Below are 18,701 nucleotides of genomic sequence, written 5' to 3'. Positions count from 1 at the left end.
AGTTCAATATGGTAATAAATGTTGTGCAATCTTCCTACAGATTTCTTACAGACCTGTAGAGGTTCGACAAATTTAGCCATCCACAGGAGATTGGCTAAGAGCCCATTTGTTTACTTCTGATTAATGCTTAATGAATAATCTGCTCACCGCATCAGTCATTCAGCTTATTTGTCATTGAACTTTAGGAGAGCATAATGGATAAGTTACTGCTGAGTGATTCCGTTTTGAGTTTATAACTCAGCGATTCAGCACATTGTTTGTGCACAAGTAACTAGTCTAATCTGCAACCAAAATTTTGGATATTCATAAAAATGTATGCTTGTGAAAGAATATATTTTATATTTATAATAAGCTCAGATATCAAAAAAAATTAAGATGTGATATTCTGTATAAAATTTCGAAGTGTCATATGGTTATAATATTACAATATCGAATGCTAATTTAGTGGAGTTAAATTTTTTTGGCTCAAAGCTCATTAAAATATGATATTATTAAATTATAAAAATATTATTAAATTATATGATGTTCTATTTAAATATAAAAATATTTTACGCTAAACAAATTTATTTTTTTAATACTATTGTAAATTGATTTCGTTCAGATATTTCAAAATTTATTTGTCAAATGATATTATTGATTCTGAATTCAGATAATTTACCCGCTCAGCTCATTCAGATAAGATAACGAATCAGATATTTTTAATTCAGATTTGCCAAATGACCCCTAAATTTATAGAGAACATGTTATTGTGGTTGGAGTGTGAATTATTGAAATGGTTGGCTAAATTTTTTATTTTTGGCATGACAACTCACCTTTTAGCTAAGAGCATCTCCAACCGCGTTGGCTATAATCGTTGGCTAAATAGGACCTGTAAGACATTATGTAAAATTTGCTGAACCTGGTTCGACAAATTTAGCCATCCATAGGAGCTTGGCTAAATTTACAGACAACAGTCGAGTATGGTTGGAGTTGAGTTTTTCAAGTTGTTGGCTAAATTTTTTTATTTTAAGTATGTCAACTCACCTTTTAGCCAAGGGGTTTCGATGGTTGGAGATGCTCTAAGGGGTATATTGTCATATGGTAATAAATGATACGAAATCTCGCTACAGATATTGCTACAGGCCTGTAGTGGTTGGCCAAATATAGCCAACATCAATTGGTTGACTATATATTTAGACAAGGGTTATGTGTGGTTGGAGTGGAACAAATTTTACACATTATCTATAATTTTAATTTATGGTATGATTTACCATAAGGCCATATCCATGGTGGTGATGGATAGGTCCAGAAAGGGTGGAGAAGAAGACTATTTTGGCGATAATTGTGCCTTAATTAAGGATACTAATTATTCTTAATTAAGGTTTTAGTACCATTTATGGTGACCATTTATGGCGACCATTATTGGGGCATTATTGGCCCATAAGAGGCATTTAAGTGCCATAATGTTGGCTCGTTTATGTCTTTTATTTTAATTTTAAATTTGCTCACATTCGTTCATTCTGTTTTGTCTTATTTTCAGGATGTTTGAAAAAGCATTTAAGAATTTATCTATTAAGGCGTCTTCCGAGAAGACGCGAATTTTGGTGGACAAGACAGTTGAGCAACAAACAAAGATAGAAAGGAATAAAGAAGACTTCATTTTTAGTCTATTTTGTAATCGATGTATTTTTTGTAGGGTACTCTTTTTCCCCCTTGAGTTTTTTTCCCACAGGGTTTTGCTCTTGAGGGGTTTTAACGAGGCCCTTTTTTTGTGGGTTTTCTCTTCGGACTTGAAAGGTTATGTTATCTAAGCGTCCGGAGTATTTACATACTTTCGGTTAGATGATATACCTTCTTGAATGAAGGAAACTCTGTCCATCCGGATTGTAATTTTTTCTTGGTTTAATACAACCGTTTATTGTGACAAAAAAAAAAAAAAAAAAAAAATTTATGGTATGATTTAATGAATTTAACCTAAGGGTTTTGATGGGTTGGAGATGCTCTAAATATACAATAATTGATAAATTGATAATATATTTTATATCTAAATTAATCATAAATTAATAAAAAAAATCAACGAATAGGGATTTTGATTTTCAGAATAGCTGTAATTATAAATAATAAAAAGATTAAAGATTCGTACCACTTCCCTCAGGTATTTGCAATGGGCTCGACTCGTATGATTTTCAACTATGTTGGGTCGTTGATACAGGGCCCAATTGTTTGGCAACAGGCCCCAACACCCGATTATGCTTGCACATCACACGCTACACTCTACAGACTTGGCTATATTATGCATATTATTAAATTAAAATAATTTACTTATTTGTTTATGTATTTTATTTTTAATAATGAAACCAGTCTGGATTATTTTACTAAATTCAGACTTATACTTCCTCTGTCTCGAAATAACAGTCACTTTGACTTGTTGCACCTGATTTCAAGCGTAAAAATTTGATATCTATTTTTCAATTTCTCTCCTTAATAAAAATTTAACATCTTTTTTTTATTCATAAGAAGATAATATATGAATTATGTTTTTGTTACATTTTAATTTATATGTAGAAAAATAAAATCTGGGACAGAGGGAATCAGAAATTAATAAATTTTGTCAAGAGAATTTGACTTTATTATTATTCTCATAATATTGCTTTGCTCCAAGAGTCGCATTACTGAGTACGCCACGTCCCCCAGCTTTTGATGTCGACCTGGAGTAATTTAAGAGCATCTCCAATAGTCTCTTAAATAGGCTCTTAAGACTAAAAATAAGGAGCATGAGAAAATATAGAGCTCCAATAGACTCTTAGTGGCTCTTAAAAACACTAAGAGTCTATTCTCTCTCCTCTCTTTTTAAGAGCCACTACATAGCTCTTAAGTTGTATTTTATAATACAATATTCTCTCTCACCCATTGGAATTTGAACTTTTGTCATAATGGAGTTCAAATAAGAATAAAATATAATGTTAGGAGTTGATATAAAGAGCATTGTTGGAGCTCAAACTCTTAATAATGTACTAACTTGCTAGGAGCTCAATATTTTATATTATATTTAGGAGCAAACTAGGAGACTATTGGAGATGCTCTAACAACATGAATCCCTTGTCTATTTTCAGTTCCTTTTTAAACACCTTTTGTGCCTTTTCACTTTCATAAAGTAAGGTAATTTCACATGAACTCAGCAGAACGTCCCTTCTGTTTCTTTGCTAGTGAATTTAGTCGGCAGTGTTTAAATTGTTATGACAATGGATTTCTAAAACTTTTTTCGGTTTTTTTCGTGTGTCATGAGCACATGTTAAACTCGAAATTTTATAATTTTAACTCATTTTTATTACACCAATCAAAATTTATCAAACATATAAAATTTCGCGCTCAGCCTAGCATGTAGACAGACCCAACTTTTTTTATTATAATATTTTGTGTTAAATTCTCTACCTGATATAAATTACAATTCGTACATGTTACATTCAGGTTTAACAAAAATATTTCTGTAATTTTGAGAAAAAGAAAAGGGGAAGAATTATCCTCTTTGTGTGATATATTAATATTTTTGGCTCTTATTTTTTCAGTAATTTTTCGTGTGTATCTATTTATACAGAAAGAGAAAGCCACGACCGACTGAGTGAACAGGAGAGTGCAGAGAGATATTTATAGTAGTTGGCTGCCATTAAAATTCGAAAGAAACTCAACACAAGCACTGAACCAAGTAGACAGCTACTCCATAAATACTGCTCAGTTTCCGTTGAATTAAAGTGGGAGTCTTTCTTGTCTCTCTTCAACCCCAGCTGGTAATCTCTCTCTCTCGCTCGCTCTCTCTCTCTCTCCCTCCCTCCCTACTCTCCCTGTCCCTCTCTCTCTCTCTCTCTCTCTCTCTCTCTCTCCCCCCTCTCCCTGTCTCTCTCCCATATCTGAATTTTCAATAAAGCTTTGATCTTTACTTGATACCCGTGTTTCTTTAGTTTCCTATATTCAATTATGTATATATACGTGAGAGAGAGAGGGAGAGATGATATCAAGAAGGTATGCAAAACTTATTATATGCTCTGCTTAGTGTTGGGCAAGTACTAAAAAATACATTTGTTATGAAAAACATGTTAATATGATACTATCAAGTATTTTAGTTGCCTTTCCTTTTGGTTGTATTAACTTTTTAATGTTTTTTATTCGATAATTGCAGTGATTAATTTGTGAATGTTGGTGATTTGCAGAGTTTAATTAGTTGCTGAAATTTTGTTGTAATTGGAGAGGAATTTTGTGAGTTAAGATGATGGGGATTTTCAACCTGGCTGTTTTATCGACAACAGTAGATAGGTTAGGCACCTCCGACTCCAAGTCAGTGGTATCGGTTAACTTGTTTGTTGCGCTTCTATGTGCTTGTATTATTGTTGGCCATCTTTTGGAGGAGAATCGGTGGATTAATGAGTCTATTACCGCGCTTGCTATTGTAAGACTTCTTTCGGAATTTTGATGTGTTTTTTTGTGTGTGATTACTGCAAAAGTGAAGTATGGTCTTTCTTTTGTATTGACAGGGGATATGCACTGGAGTTGTAATCCTGTTATTAAGTAAAGGAAAGAGCTCACATCTTTTAGTTTTCAGTGAAGACCTTTTTTTTATTTATCTCCTTCCGCCTATCATTTTTAATGCCGGGTATGGTTCTACTTCTCCACCATTGCCTTTGATACCGTTTTAGATTCAGTGGCTATTAGAATCTTTCTTTATAGTTAGTCTCGCTGTATCTTATGATTATGTGAAGTGCATTATAAATATAATCCTTCAAATGATATACTTCTTTAAACTGTAATTCTTTTAGACTGGGTCAGTTTTTATGAGAAGCTACTATGATTTCAAAAGGTGACAAAACTATTGAATTGGCAACAGATTACAACCTTCGACATTGGCATAATCTTAAAAACTCAAATAAGTTCTGAAGGCTTTTTTAAATGTATTACAGGTATGTGGCTTGCTGTTATTATGAAAATTATGAGATAAAAATCATTTTATGTCCTATGTATCTGAAGGATTATGGGGATCACATATCTTGTTACTGAGTAAACCTTTAACAGACTTTAAAATTTCATTTATAATTTCAATATGGCTCACTTTGTCTTCTCTCCATGTTGAGAAGCATTAAAAGTTGATAAGATGGATCTTATACTGTTTTAAGTAGAATCTTTGCAAGTATATTCCCAGATAGTTCCCTAGGAACCCACCAGTAAATATGCAATGGTCTCCTTTTAAATAACTTTAAAAGTGTGGAATATTTCATATCTGGTTCTTATTTGACTTTAGAGCAAAGTTTTAGCAGTATTTAACATTCATAACAAAAGCATAGACATGCCATTTATTAATTTTCTTATTCTTCTACCAGGTTCCAGGTGAAAAAGAAACAATTTTTTCGTAATTTTATGACCATCACTCTTTTTGGGACTGTTGGTACTCTGATATCCTTCAGCATCATATCATTAGGTAATTGAAGTTCACTTTTGTTGTTTTTGTTGAGTAAATCCTTTAATTACTTAATTCGGTGCAGAAAGTTTTCTGGGTTAAAACCATTGGCATTAGGAGCTTATTCATGGTCTTATGAGTTTACGATGATTCTCTAATCTATAAGTTGATTATGCACATAAAGCTTGTGTATATGTTTAACCCATGGCAGTGCGGTCGTGTTTAGGCCTTATTATTAATATGGTAATTTGTGCAGAAAGTTTATATATTAGAAGCAGAAATGATGCAGTAGTTCAAGATAAAAATATATCTACTGTACTGTATATATTTAAATTGTATATTTAGTGACAATAGTTTTTACCGAGGAATAGATACTGATGAATATGACACAATTTAGTTTTCATGATGTACTAAATTCTGGGATATGTTGTACGGCATTATATGCATTATGTACGACCACTCTATGCATAAGTAGAGCTTAAATTGTAAATGTTGGAGCTTTGGCACTTTTGAGTGGCAAAATTTCATACCAGTAGTATCTAATCCTCTACTTTCTTTTTACCTAGAAAAGGAGACCTCATCTTACTTGTATATGCACTAACAATTCATTTGTAATAGTTTATTGTTGTTTCACAGTTTAAGAGATTAGCGGAAACCTTAGATCTCCATTTTTTTGTTGAGTATCTCCTTTTTCATTCTGTGTGCATACACTGGCAGTATTTATGACTAGAAACAAATCTGTCTTTCGAGAATGTTCTATCTTTTGTGTTGATTATTATGCAAATGACTTCATCTGGGTTCATATTTCAAACAAAGCAAATACATATATTACAGCGTACAGCTAACAACTGTTTCAATCACATGGAATAGGTGCTATCTACATTTTTAATAAATTGGATGTTGGTACTCTTAAGATGGGAGATTTTCTAGGTAAGGTCATCTACTCCTGGCACACTATTTTGTAACATAATCATATAATTTCTGTTCTAATTCCCTGATATTAAACTATTTTAGCTATTGGTGCAATCTTTTCGGCAACAGATTCTGTTTGCACACTGCAGGTGTATATTTTGACTCCCTTTACACTAATAATCCTGAAATTGAAATATTTGTTCGTACCTAATACTTCGTGTAATTTTACAGGTGCTCAATCAGGATCAGACACCTTTGCTATACAGTCTGGTGTTTGGGGAAGGTGTCGTAAATGATGCTACATCAGTTGTGCTTTTCAATGCAGTCCAGAACGTGGACCTTTCTAATATCGACGCTGCCATAATATTTCAGTTAATTGGCAATTTTATATATCTATTCTTAATGAGCACTCTGCTGGGAGTTGTAGTGAGTCTCTCTCTCTCTCTCTCTCTCTCTCTCTCTCTCTCTCTCTCTCTCTCTCTCTCTCTCTCTCCCTCCCTCCCTCCCTCCCTCCCTCCCTCTCCCCCTCCACCTCTCTCCCTCCCTCGTGTGTGTATGTGAGTGTCTTTGTGTGTGTGTATGTTATCAGTTTGTGTCTGTCCTCAAGAACCCGAAGCCCTGGATATTCGCATTTGCTATGACCTGGGTTGATATATAATAATTGATTTTTTACTCTATTTTTCTGCAGGCTGGACTTCTTAGTGCATTTATTATAAAAAAGCTCTATTTCGGACGGTTAGTATTATTACCTCTGCACTATTTCCTTGAGCTATATATCTATCCTTCAGTCCAAGGTTTGATATATTAAGATAGGCACTGTAGGTGACTGTAATATATGCATCCTATATGTCTTTCATACCCAATTGATTTTTATTTTATTGCATTATTTCCATTATTGGAGTCTTGTTGCCTGTTTAATGTCCTTGTGCATATGGAATAAGTTGTTAGTCTAGAACCTGTTGAATTCAACTGGTAAGTTATTCATTGCAAACCTCTTCATTTATATATTTCGGATACATTTCAGGCACTCTACTGACAGAGAGATTGCTATTATGATACTCATGGCCTACCTTTCGTACATGCTTGCCGAGGTGAAAGTTTAACCAGTTATTGAATTCCTTTATTGCAGTTGTTATAGTAACAAAAGAGAACGAATTGGATCTTTTAGTTTTCAACTGTGTATTGATGATCTTAATTTGTCTCACAGTTGTCCGATTTAAGTGCCATCCTCACTGTGTTCTTTTGTGGAATTGTGATGTCTCACTATACGTGGCATAATGTCACTGAAAGTTCAAGAGTCACTACCAAGTGTGTAATTTCCCAATACCGTTGCTTGTGGAAATTGGATTAGATTTTTGATTATTTCACTGTCCTCAGCCATATGCTACCTGTACCTTACTGCTGTCTATATTGTTCTGGCAATTGTAGGCATGCGTTCGCGACATTGTCATTCATTGCTGAGATATTCATCTTCCTTTATGTTGGTATGGATGCCTTGGACATAGAGAAGTGGAGATATATAAGTGACAGGTATTGTGTGTGTGTATATATATATTTTTTGTTTGCCAATTGACATGTATTGTATTAGTATGTTTGTGAATGAAAAAGTATTAGTTTAGGTATTATATTAAACGCTCTTTTTTCTTTTTTCTTCTGATTAGCCCTGGAACCTCAGTTGCTGTAAGCTCAATTTTGCTTGGACTGATATTGGTTGGCAGAGCAGCCTTTGTTTTCCCCTTATCATTCATTTCCAACTTGGCCAAGAAATCTTCCAGTGACAAAATTGAGCTAAAACAGCAGGTACAATCCTACAGATTTTAGGTTTTGTTGGTTATGCATGATTTTGCATGGAACAACTGACTAGTGCTTCTAATATGTAGGTTACTATATGGTGGGCTGGCCTTATGCGAGGTGCCGTTTCTATGGCCCTTGCTTACAATCAGGCAAGTATTTTGTTATTATAAAAGTGACCTTTCTTTCATCAAGAGTAAAGCAATCTGCTAAGATTATTATCTTTATGCATTTTAGCGCTATTTTCCCTGTTTAGTCTTTCTAGATTCACTGGCATTGACAATGAGTGCAAACCATGACGAGGGGCATGGCATTGATATCACATAATTTGGTACTCATTCACTGATTTTCTCTATGCAGTTTAGTTCAGTAGGCATCACTCAGCTACGTGGAGATGCATTCATGATTACTAGTACCATCACCGTTGTTCTCTTCAGCACAGTGGTAAGACATCATAAATTTCACACAAGTCTGTCAGCTAACTGAATGTATTGAGTCTGTCAGCAACTGAAGGTATTAAATCATACCATGCACTAAGCAAGTTATTTCTATATAAAGGCAGAGAAAACGTAATGGTTGATTTCATAAATCTTTTGCATAATGACTGTCCCAAAGTCTATTGTCCATTTCCCCAAACAGCAAATTAGAACATTGTATTTATGAACAGTGATCAACCAGTGAGTCACCAAGGTCCAAGACATTTATGCAAGTTATGTAGGGGAAAAAGGTGAAATACATTGTCGAGATTGCATGATCTAAATACTCCAAGTGTGAAGCATGTTTTGGGCTGAATTGAGCCAACACCTAAAAAGTTTCCTGATCAGATAATCACATGAACTGGCAACTGATTACTTATGTCCAAGTGCTTTCAAGTGTACAAAGTCAAACACATTAGTCAGATATACTAATATAAGTTATGATCTGCAACTGGAATTATGTTCCGGGCAGCCTGAAGCTGTAATTTTAATTTCTTCCATACGGTCTGTCTGCATCACTCTCCTTGATTCTTATTATTGTTATTATCCAGGTCTTTGGGTTGCTCACAAAACCGCTGGTGTTACACTTGCTGCCTTCCCCAAAACACTTGAGCAGGATGATCTCATCTGATTTGATGACTTCAAAATCTTTCACTGTACCACTTTTAAATGGACAAGATTCAGAGGCTGACCTCGACCTAGTAGCACCCCTTCGGAAATCTTTGAATGTGCCACATCTAAATGGACAAGATTCAGAAGCTGATCTCGACCTCCCATCACCAGGTATACCCCGTCCAACAAGCCTAAGGATGCTCCTGACAAATTCCTCTCATTCTGTCCACCATTATTGGAGAAAATTCGATAATTCCTTCATGCGTCCTGTATTCGGCGGTCGAGGATTCGTACCGTTTGTCCCTGGCTCCCCAATCGAACAAAGTTTCCATAATGGCAGTGACAATTATCCGACAAGTGAGCAAACTCTTCCTTGATGGGTGTGAGAAGTAACTTACAGCTTCTAGTGTATATACACATTGTGGTTGGTTTATGCTTCATATTTCTGTCACAAACTTGTACATTTTGTTGTACGGAGGTCCAAATCAATTTTGCATTGAAATCGGTCATCGTTTTGAGAGTTTGTACATTAAAGTTGGTCATCGAACTAAGGCTAGATTATAATCCCCAGAATCATTATTTTATTGTTTTAACTTTAAAGGATTATGATACCATGGAATTAGATTTTTGATCAAACTTTTTTATTCATTTCTATGTGATGCCTGTCTGGCAACCGTCACTTTCTGGCTTTTTCTACTAAAAAGTCGGCTTCTATTTTTCTTGACCTGTTATGCTAACTTTTATTTCAGATGTCCTGCTTCTTTCCCAAACAGTTTAATAAATTATACTTCTCACTTCTAGTATATACTTCTTAACTTTAAGCAAAAAACATTTATTTTTAAGCTTTACCCAAATGTTCCTTTATACATTTTTTTGAGATATTACAAAGTCAAAAGATGCTCAAAATGAATTAATGGGATATAATTTTTTATGTCAGAGATAAATAAGGTAATAATCGGGAGATTATAATCCTTTAAAACAAACATGACCCGGATTCCGGACCCGAGAGTTGTATACACAATCGCTTCAGCAAGCTGTGTGCGAGGCATAGTTTCAAGTTTCGACCGGAATAATTAGGTCTCACTGCAACACAACGGAAAGGTGTTATATACAGTTTTACTTCGGCGGTAAACTGTGTTGGCACTTGGTAGATCCGGCAATCTGTTGGGGTTGACTGCACCCGAGATGGTGGATTGAAAAAATAACTTGATCTCATTTTAATTTCATTCTACTTTACATTTAATTATATTAATTTTTATTTTAATAATTTACATCAAAATAAAACTTTTCATTCAGAGTTGGGTTGTTTTAACTAAAAGCCGGAGCTTAAAAGCTGTTTCAAACTTTAAACCGAAAAAATATGTTTGTGCAATATATCAGAAGTCGGCTTAAAATCACGAATAAAACAAAAGTTAGTTTAAGATAATATTAATAATCTGTCCCGCATATTTGGTGATATATCTACGTGTTATTTTATCCTGCACATTTGTGATAATCTAAATGCATGATAAATTAATTGACCACTTTTCTTAAAAAATTGAAAGGATCATAACTGGTGCATAACTCATGCGCATCTTTGTCGGACAAGGAAAAAAATTATATTTATTAAAATATATCTAAGTCTTTTGGTCTCCGAATTATATGGTCTCCTTGACTTTCATCCCTGCATATTCTTTATCATAATTTTAGATATTTTACATAAAATTTTATAATCAAATTGACCAATAATTAATTAAATTAAATTACATACATTATTAAATTTAAGAATTTATAAAAATATATTCGATCTATTTAAAGTTTTATATTAATTTTCTATAATTATATAGAAAATTATACTTCCTCCGTCCCCCTCATTTGTTTACATTGGGGGACGGGGGCTCGACACGCATTCTTATGTTCTTGTAAATTATTTTGAACTTTTTTTTCTTTTGAATAAAAATTTGAGGTTATGTTTTCATACAGAAAAGAAATTTTTTAAAAATAAATTATAAACGTATTAAAATACGTGTCGAATAATCTAAAAAAATCTTAAAAAAAATGAGAGAGACATCAGTAGTATTATTTCAGTCAAAAAAGTTTTAGATAGACACCCAAACAGGCCCTACATATCTCATCATCAAGCAGTCCAAGGCTACAAGCACATCTCTATACAACAGTGTCACACTCTTCGTGCTCTCCGCCCCCAACAATATATATCTCTCTTCTTGTTTTTGTCGAAGCCTTTGCTTTAGATCTAAACTCTCTGCTCCATCCTATCGTTTCTGCTCAATACAATGGCTTCTGTCACAGCTTCTTCAGTTTCTTTCGCCTTTCTCTCAGCCCCCACTAAGCAAAGCCAGGTGAGAATTGTTTATACACTCTATTTTATTGCAAAGATCGTCGCTTTTTTCGTTTTCTTGATCTGGGTTTCATCTTATATGCACTTATGTTTACATGGATTTGTTATATATGTATGTGTGAATTGGTCTTGGGTGTTTCTGATAAATCTTGATGTGGGGTTTATTTGTTTTTGGTACATTTGATATGATTTGATGATTTTGTGTGTGTGTATTGGGTGAGGGGGTTGAGTGTATCTAGTCAAAATTGAATCTTGTGTTGTATTTTATATTTGAATTGATTGTTTGTGATAAATCTTCGAAGGGGTTTATCCATTTTGGCAGAATTCGATGATGTTTTGATTCGATTTGCATTTGTGTGTGTGGTAGAGAATAGATTTGGGTGTATCTAATCAAAATTGAATCTTGTGTTATGTTTTTAAGTTCACTTGGTTTCAATTGTTATTCGATGTTATTGTGGATTGATTTCGTGATTAGGATGTGTGTTAATGGAATGCAGTGATTTGGGAAGTTTTATTGTTAGCTTTGATGATTTAAATAAGGTGAAATAATTGCATATGTTTGCTTGATTGATCTTGATATGCTTTTAAGAATTGGAGTTTTGTTAGTTTCTGAGGATGTATTATCTCCTATGATTCACTCAAAAAAATTTATGTGGGGTTGTTGCAGGGACTTGCCCGTGGTTTAGTTTCACTTCCTGTCAAAGCAAAGTCCTTTGGGCCACTCAAGCTGCGCAATGCACCACTTCGCTTCAGAGTGTCATGTGCTGTATGTTTCTTATAAAAATAATGCATCTTCCTTTAATTTAGTGTTCTGCCTCATATGGTTCGATCGGATGTCACATAATTGCATTTTATCATTATGAAAGGAACATGTAGTTTTTAATTTGGGGATAGGCTAGTTGTAAAGGTCTTCTCCCCCGCCACCCCAAATGACAATGTCAGAGGTTGGAATCCTCAAAAGGGTGGGGGGCCAATTCGCCTTCCCAAATTTGTAAATTTAAAAACATTATAGTTAGAAATCATCTGGGTTTAGTTCAATTAAGATTAAGGAAAGGGCTTCTTTTCAGTGTCATTGTGCACTATGTAATGCATGTTAGGTATCTTGCAGATTTAGAGAGCTTTAATTGTGACTGTATCAAGCTACTCAAGATTTGCCACTTCTAATTTACATATTGCACTAGGAAGATTTAAACTAACAATGTCAAATGTCTCTAATCAGGCTAAACCCGAGACAGTGGAGAAGGTGTGTGAAATTGTGAAGAAACAATTGGCCCTACCACCTACTACTGAAGTTTCAGGAGAATCAAAGTTTGCAGCACTTGGGGCTGATTCTCTTGATACGGTATTTCATTATTTTTCTATTGACTTCTTTGTAAACATGTTTGACTTCTTTTAAATTGATCTTGGTACTTATTGTCTTTGTGTATGATACAGGTTGAGATTGTGATGGGACTAGAGGAGGAATTTGGGATCAGCGTGGAAGAAGAAAGTGCTCAGACCATTGCCACCGTTCAAGATGCAGCGGATCTGATTGAGAAGCTTTGCGAGAAAAAGGAGTAAAGAAAAATGCTTAAAATAATTTGATGAAAATTCTGCCCAATAGGTTTATAAAAAGAGACTTGTGTTTTCTTGAGATTGTTCATCGATGTATTATCACCTTCAGGAGTAGCTGTTATGTACTCTGTTCTTCGTCTAGGGAAGTTATGTGAAAAAGGCTTTGTGACATCTTCTGTTGTGATATTTTCTATAATTTTCATGTGATACTTTTTGTTGGAGTTTAATTAAATTGTGTCGGGGTAAGTCAAGGGTGTCTTATATTTTTCAGATTGAAGAATTTATTGACTATGAATTTATTGTTAGAGGCACATAACTTTTTCTTTGTCAGGCATGCGAAACTATTCTGATTATATCTCAGCAAGATGGCCATCAGTGATCGATTTTTAGGTTTTGTCATAAACCATCTTCTCCATGTTACAGGATTCAAAAAAAATCGTTTGTAGTGGTTTAATGTTTAATATCTAATGTTAAGATTGAGAGAGAAAAGAGAAAAGATTCTATTGTCACAAAACCCACAAGTAATGTCCAAAATAACAGTGCGAGAAAAAATGGTCCCGAATATCATTTATTAATGCCGGATGATCTAGCTTTTTGATATTTGAACGAAAATGCCAGGTCGTGTTACATTTTGAGTTGAAAAACGATATTACGTTTTGAGAGTAAAACACGATATAAATTGGTGTTACAAAAGCGTACTAGCATTAAGGACAAGAGGGATAAACGCTTGAGACCATTTTCTTCGTTTACATCTTGTTCAACATTGGTATTTGACCATTTTTTTCGTTTACATCTTGTTCGACATTGGTGTTTGAGATCATTTTCTTCGTATACATGACAATGAGGCCCAACAACGCATCAATATACATTACATGAAGGTTATCCATGAAACTAAGAGGAAGAATTACGAATTTATATATAGAATTTACAGAGAAATTTTGATGCCATCTCAGTGAATATATTGAACTGAACTTGGGATCTAAAAAACTTTAGCAACCATAAATTGATCATCAAAAGTAAAAGTAAGATATAGTTATTGTAAAGTGAGCTCATCAGCTGGTAGCGAAAGCATCAACCCAATGCTCAAGTTATGGCCCTTTGTAGATCCTTTACTAACACCGCCACACCTATAGCTGAGTCATTTTTAAGGGACGTTTCTCGAAGGGAAGACATCAAAATTGCCAAGGCCAGCATCAGTTATGGATGCCGAAACATGGCGTGTGTGAAGCTCCGTCGTGCATTGAATCAAAAGAATCGACACATGCAGTACTTGAATCAGACTCGCTAGTTACATTGCAAGCGGTGAAGAAAAGAAGCAATAATCAGCTCGAGGTTGGCCATAATATTCAGAACTGCAAGGAAATACTTCACGGAGATCGGAGGTTTTGTGTGTCTTTTGTTCGAAAGCATGAAAAATAGAATGGCTCATGAGTTAGCTAGATCTGCTTTAATGTTTTTACTGTCACATCCATCTATAGTGTTGGAGGCTCTCTTGTATGATTCCTAATTTTGAATGAAAGTGGCATTACCTTTATAGAAAAACTTTGCTTAAAATTTAAAAGTAAAAAGTTATGATTAAGATATATAATATGTAATACAAGTTAAGCATTCTTTGCATCATATAATAGTTGTTTTAGCTGAATCATGAATTTTTAGCGATTTTAAATTTTAAATTGAAACTAATTAGCAAAACGAAGTAAATTAAGTTAACATACATGCTTGTATCATAATATAGTGGTGAAAATTATAGTGGTAGTAAATTAAGTTAACATACATGCTTGTATCATAAGATAGTGGTGAAAACTACAGTGGTGTAGCTGAAAATGTAAAAATTGTCGGGCTTAAAAAAAAATAAGACTAGAATTGTTTTCGTAAAACAATCCCAGTAAAATAATAGAGCATGAGACTAATCGTTGCTATCACAACACTTGTACTTTTACTGCGCGACATCACTTGATAACTTTTCTCATACACATTATTAAACACGGTATTATTGGGACAAGTTAACTCCGCCCCTAGCAGGTGTCAATAATAATTTTTTTATTCCATAACTCAAATTTTAAGGAATTATCTTTAACTCCGCCCTAAGAGGGGTCAATAATAAATTTCATAACTCAAATTTCAACTAATTATCTTAAACATGTATGTTTTTCTCATCGCTTCAACGAAAACAATATGAAAGCTATTTTGGTTCTAATTAACATTTTTTTAGACGAAGGAGATGGTAACAAGTTAAGTTTAACAATATGAAGGTTATTTTGGTTTGGTTCTAATTAACATCTTTTCAGATGAAGAGATGGTAACAAGTTAAGTTTCTTTAGATTCAATGCCCCAGATAGTATGTTGGGAGTCACAGTGAAAATCACAGCAACAATGTATAGAGCAGTTATATTATATAAACAAGAGTAGGCCAACGAAACCACAACAATATAGCATGCACGAAGATCATATATACAATAATCAGTGACTGATAAATTACGAGAAAAGAAGAGAAAGGCGCACCTTACACCGTCGCTAGAATTAGTATACAGAACAGCTGAGTCGCCTAGCCCTTCGATGAAGACTAGACTGTTCTTGAAGTGATTATTGCCCCACTACGCTGTGATGGGTAGTCGCAATATCGCTCCCAGGATAAAACAGCACAGACCGAACCGCTCACAGACACGAGTACGATCAACAGCGATCAACACCTCAGTTCGCCCGAGAACAGTATGTATATGTGTATATATCGGAGTAGATGGTGAGAGTGTAAGAGAGAATAATGAGAATGGTGTTTGTGTTTTTCCCGTGCTTCAACTCAAGTGTCGAGGCTCACTATTTATAGTGAGGCCAAGCCACCAACACACTGTCCAGATTCATCTGTCCAGGTTCAATGAATCTGTATCTGTCAGACATTCTGACCAGATTCATTTGTCCAGGTTCAATGAATCTGTATCTATCAGACATTCTGACCAGATTCATTTGTCCAGGTTCAATGAATCTGTATCTGTCATATATACTGACCAGATTCATTTGTCCAGGTTCAATGAATCTGTATCTGTCAGATATACTGACCAGATTCATTTGTCCAGGTTCAATGAATCTGTATCTGTCAGATATACTGACCAGATTCATTTGTCCAGATTCAATGAATCTGTATCTATCAGATATACTGACCAGATTCATTTGTCCAGATTAAATGAATCACATTCTCATTTCAAGCTCTTTCAAGCCACTGTATTCAACTCTATTTCTCAATGGATTTCACTAAGAAAATGTCCCGGAAATTACATCAAGAACATATTAAAAAATATGCTTTAAACTTTCCATTTTCTAACAATCCCCCACAAATCCATATAGATATGCATATTAGTCCTCATCATGACTTGTTTTTCAGAGTAGGTACCCTTCCGGGTTTGAACCCTCCTAAGTCCCCTACTTCGATGGCTACCGGATATAGATGGATTGTTTCACCTTGAATCTCTATCCGTTGGGTGTAACCACACTCCATAGACGACGACAAGTCAAAGGCTATGGTGCCGATCTACGGCTTTGAGACATTAATGGTCGTGTCTCGATCCTGTTCGTCGAATGTTTCAAGGAATAACCCTTTCCTCTAATTGCGACCTCACAATTACATTCGCTTAGCTGGGCATCTCCAGAGATGTACTGCAACCATCTCGTCAAATGACTTGACCCCATTCAGAGTTCTAAAAACTCTTGCTATACTTGCAGTGTCAGTACCTTTTAGGTTTGCAGGGGATAGACTCAGATGCATGAGTATCTACATTGTAGTTAAAGGTACTACCGATCCACCCTTACAACTTGTTTACCACATTGAATACACTTTGAGGGATCTCCTCTCAGATGTATTGGGTTCCCGCTGTAGATGAATCATGATGGGTTATCAGTCCCATCCCCAACCTTGACTTAAGGACAACAGCATGCTCAAGTCCTTTAGTCAGTGGATCGGCTATGTTATCTTGAGTTCCAATGAACTCAATAGCAATAGTCCGATCAGACACCAAACCCCTTATAGACTTAAGTCTAACTTGGATGTGTCTCTTTGTTTTAGCATTATACTTGACACTTCTGATCTTGTCGATAGTTGTACGGCTATCACAATGAACAGAAATTGCCGGTAGCGGACGACTTACTACAGGTAACACAGACATGAGTCCATGCAACCATTCAGCCTCCGTACCCGTGGCATCCAATGCACACAACTCGGCCTCAAACGTAGACCGAGTTACTATAGTCTGTCTAGTCGACTTCCAGGATACTGCTCCACCCGCAAGGGTAAACAGATATCCAGTCACTCCATTGGAACCAGACTTCTTAGCTATCCAACTTGCATCACTATATCCCTCAAGCACACTCGGATATCTCCTGTAGTGCAACCCAAGATATATGGTGCCTTTCAGATATCTAAGTACTCTATCTAGAGCATCCCAATGAGTTCTGTTTGGACAGCTTGTATATCTTGCTAACTTAGACACAGAATATGTTATATCTGGTCTAGTACCATTAGCAAGATATTGCAAACTACCAATAATCTGAGAATATCTTAACTGAGACACAGGTACACCTGAAGCATTCTTGATAAGAGCAACTTTAGGATCATATGGTGTACTAGCAATTCTACAATTTGAATAACCATACTTCTCAAGTATAGATTTCTCTATATAATGAGATTGTGACAAGGTTATTCCCTCAGTTGACTGAGTCAACTTGAGTCCAAGAATCACATTCGCCTCACCCATGTCCTTCATTTCGAAGTGTTTTTTCAAGAAATTCTTTGTCTCGTTAATAATCTCAATATTGGTTCCAAACAGTAGTATATCATCCACATACAAGCACAACACAATATGTTCATTTCCTTTAACCTTATAGTAGACACACTTGTCATTATCATTAACTATAAAATCAAAAGTCAAAACAGTGTCATCAAACTTTTTGTGCCAGTCTCTAGGTGCTTGTTTCAAGCCGTAGATGGATTTGACTAACTTACATACTTTGCTCTCATTGCCAGATGCAACAAATCCCTCAGGCTGATCCATATAAATCTCTTCTTCAAGATCACCATGAAGAAAAGCTGTCTTTACATCCATCTGATGGATGATAAGACCATGTACGGAAGCCAATGCTACAAGCATTCGGATTGTTGTCAATCTTGCAACAGGAGAGTATGTATCAAAGTAGTCAATACCTTCTCTTTGCCTAAAACCCTTTGCCACCAATCTAGCTTTATACTTATCTATTGAGCCATCTGGTTTCATCTTCCTTTTGAAGATCCACCTACATCCTATAGTAGAACACCCAGGAGGGAGGTCAACCAACTCCCATGTTCCGTTAGAAACAATAGAGTCAATTTCACTCTTCACAGCGCCTTTCCAGTGCCTAGATTCCGAAGAATCCATGGCTTGTCGGAAAGTCAAAGGTTCGTCCTCGACATTGTAAGTGATAAAATCACTTCCAAAGTCCTTAACTACCTTTGCACGCTTGCTCCTTCTAGGTTCCTCAACTTCATTAGGAGTAGAGCTACTAGTAGGATCTGCCCCCACATTTGTCATCTTTTCCACATGATCGGGAATAGAACTAGATGTGTGAGTAGGAT

At 35.2% G+C, this 18,701-nt stretch overlaps 2 protein-coding genes across 3 annotated transcripts; both read left to right on the top strand.

Annotated features, from left to right (window-relative positions):
- Window positions 1-3,545: 3,545 nt before the first annotated feature.
- Window positions 3,546-9,861, top strand: LOC108199775 (sodium/hydrogen exchanger 1). 2 transcript variants are annotated; one of them, XM_017367745.2, is made up of 15 exons: window positions 3,546-3,764; window positions 4,185-4,420; window positions 4,506-4,624; window positions 5,346-5,443; window positions 6,293-6,352; window positions 6,437-6,483; window positions 6,566-6,760; window positions 7,023-7,069; window positions 7,359-7,425; window positions 7,542-7,642; window positions 7,763-7,864; window positions 7,996-8,134; window positions 8,215-8,277; window positions 8,486-8,569; window positions 9,153-9,861. In XM_017367745.2, exons 2-15 carry the CDS (start codon window positions 4,241-4,243, stop codon window positions 9,588-9,590), a joined length of 1,740 nt encoding a protein of 579 aa, XP_017223234.1. In that variant the 5' UTR covers window positions 3,546-3,764; window positions 4,185-4,240; the 3' UTR covers window positions 9,591-9,861. The 2 variants fall into 2 exon arrangements, with proteins under 2 accessions (XP_017223234.1, XP_017223235.1); XM_017367746.2 differs by lacking the exon at window positions 3,546-3,764 and adding an exon at window positions 3,858-3,996 and having other exon boundaries at window positions 9,153-9,839.
- Window positions 9,862-11,320: 1,459 nt separating this feature from the next.
- Window positions 11,321-13,351, top strand: LOC108197402 (acyl carrier protein 1, chloroplastic). Its single transcript, XM_017365008.2, has 4 exons — window positions 11,321-11,552; window positions 12,219-12,317; window positions 12,771-12,893; window positions 12,986-13,351. Exons 1-4 carry the CDS (start codon window positions 11,487-11,489, stop codon window positions 13,109-13,111), a joined length of 414 nt encoding a protein of 137 aa, XP_017220497.1. The 5' UTR covers window positions 11,321-11,486; the 3' UTR covers window positions 13,112-13,351.
- Window positions 13,352-18,701: the final 5,350 nt, after the last annotated feature.

The sequence above is a fragment of the Daucus carota genome, chromosome 8 (genome assembly GCF_001625215.2).
Source record: "Daucus carota subsp. sativus chromosome 8, DH1 v3.0, whole genome shotgun sequence".
NCBI lineage: Eukaryota > Viridiplantae > Streptophyta > Magnoliopsida > Apiales > Apiaceae > Daucus > Daucus carota.
This window is presented reverse-complemented; position numbering and strand designations above follow the sequence as displayed.

What these genes read in the sequence shown, in the direction of transcription:
- LOC108199775 (XM_017367745.2), top strand. Translation starts at nt 4,241, where the DNA reads ATGATGGGGATTTTCAACCTGGCTGTTTTATCGACAACAGTAGATAGG. An exon ending in CCTATCATTTTTAATGCCGG is followed by an intron (nt 4,625 to 5,345) that starts GTATGGTTCTAC and finishes TTCTTCTACCAG; the next exon opens with GTTCCAGGTGAAAAAGAAAC. An exon ending in AAAAAGCTCTATTTCGGACG is followed by an intron (nt 7,070 to 7,358) that starts GTTAGTATTATT and finishes GATACATTTCAG; the next exon opens with GCACTCTACTGACAGAGAGA.
- LOC108197402 (XM_017365008.2), top strand. Translation starts at nt 11,487, where the DNA reads ATGGCTTCTGTCACAGCTTCTTCAGTTTCTTTCGCCTTTCTCTCAGCC. An exon ending in GCTTCAGAGTGTCATGTGCT is followed by an intron (nt 12,318 to 12,770) that starts GTATGTTTCTTA and finishes GTCTCTAATCAG; the next exon opens with GCTAAACCCGAGACAGTGGA. An exon ending in GGGCTGATTCTCTTGATACG is followed by an intron (nt 12,894 to 12,985) that starts GTATTTCATTAT and finishes TGTATGATACAG; the next exon opens with GTTGAGATTGTGATGGGACT.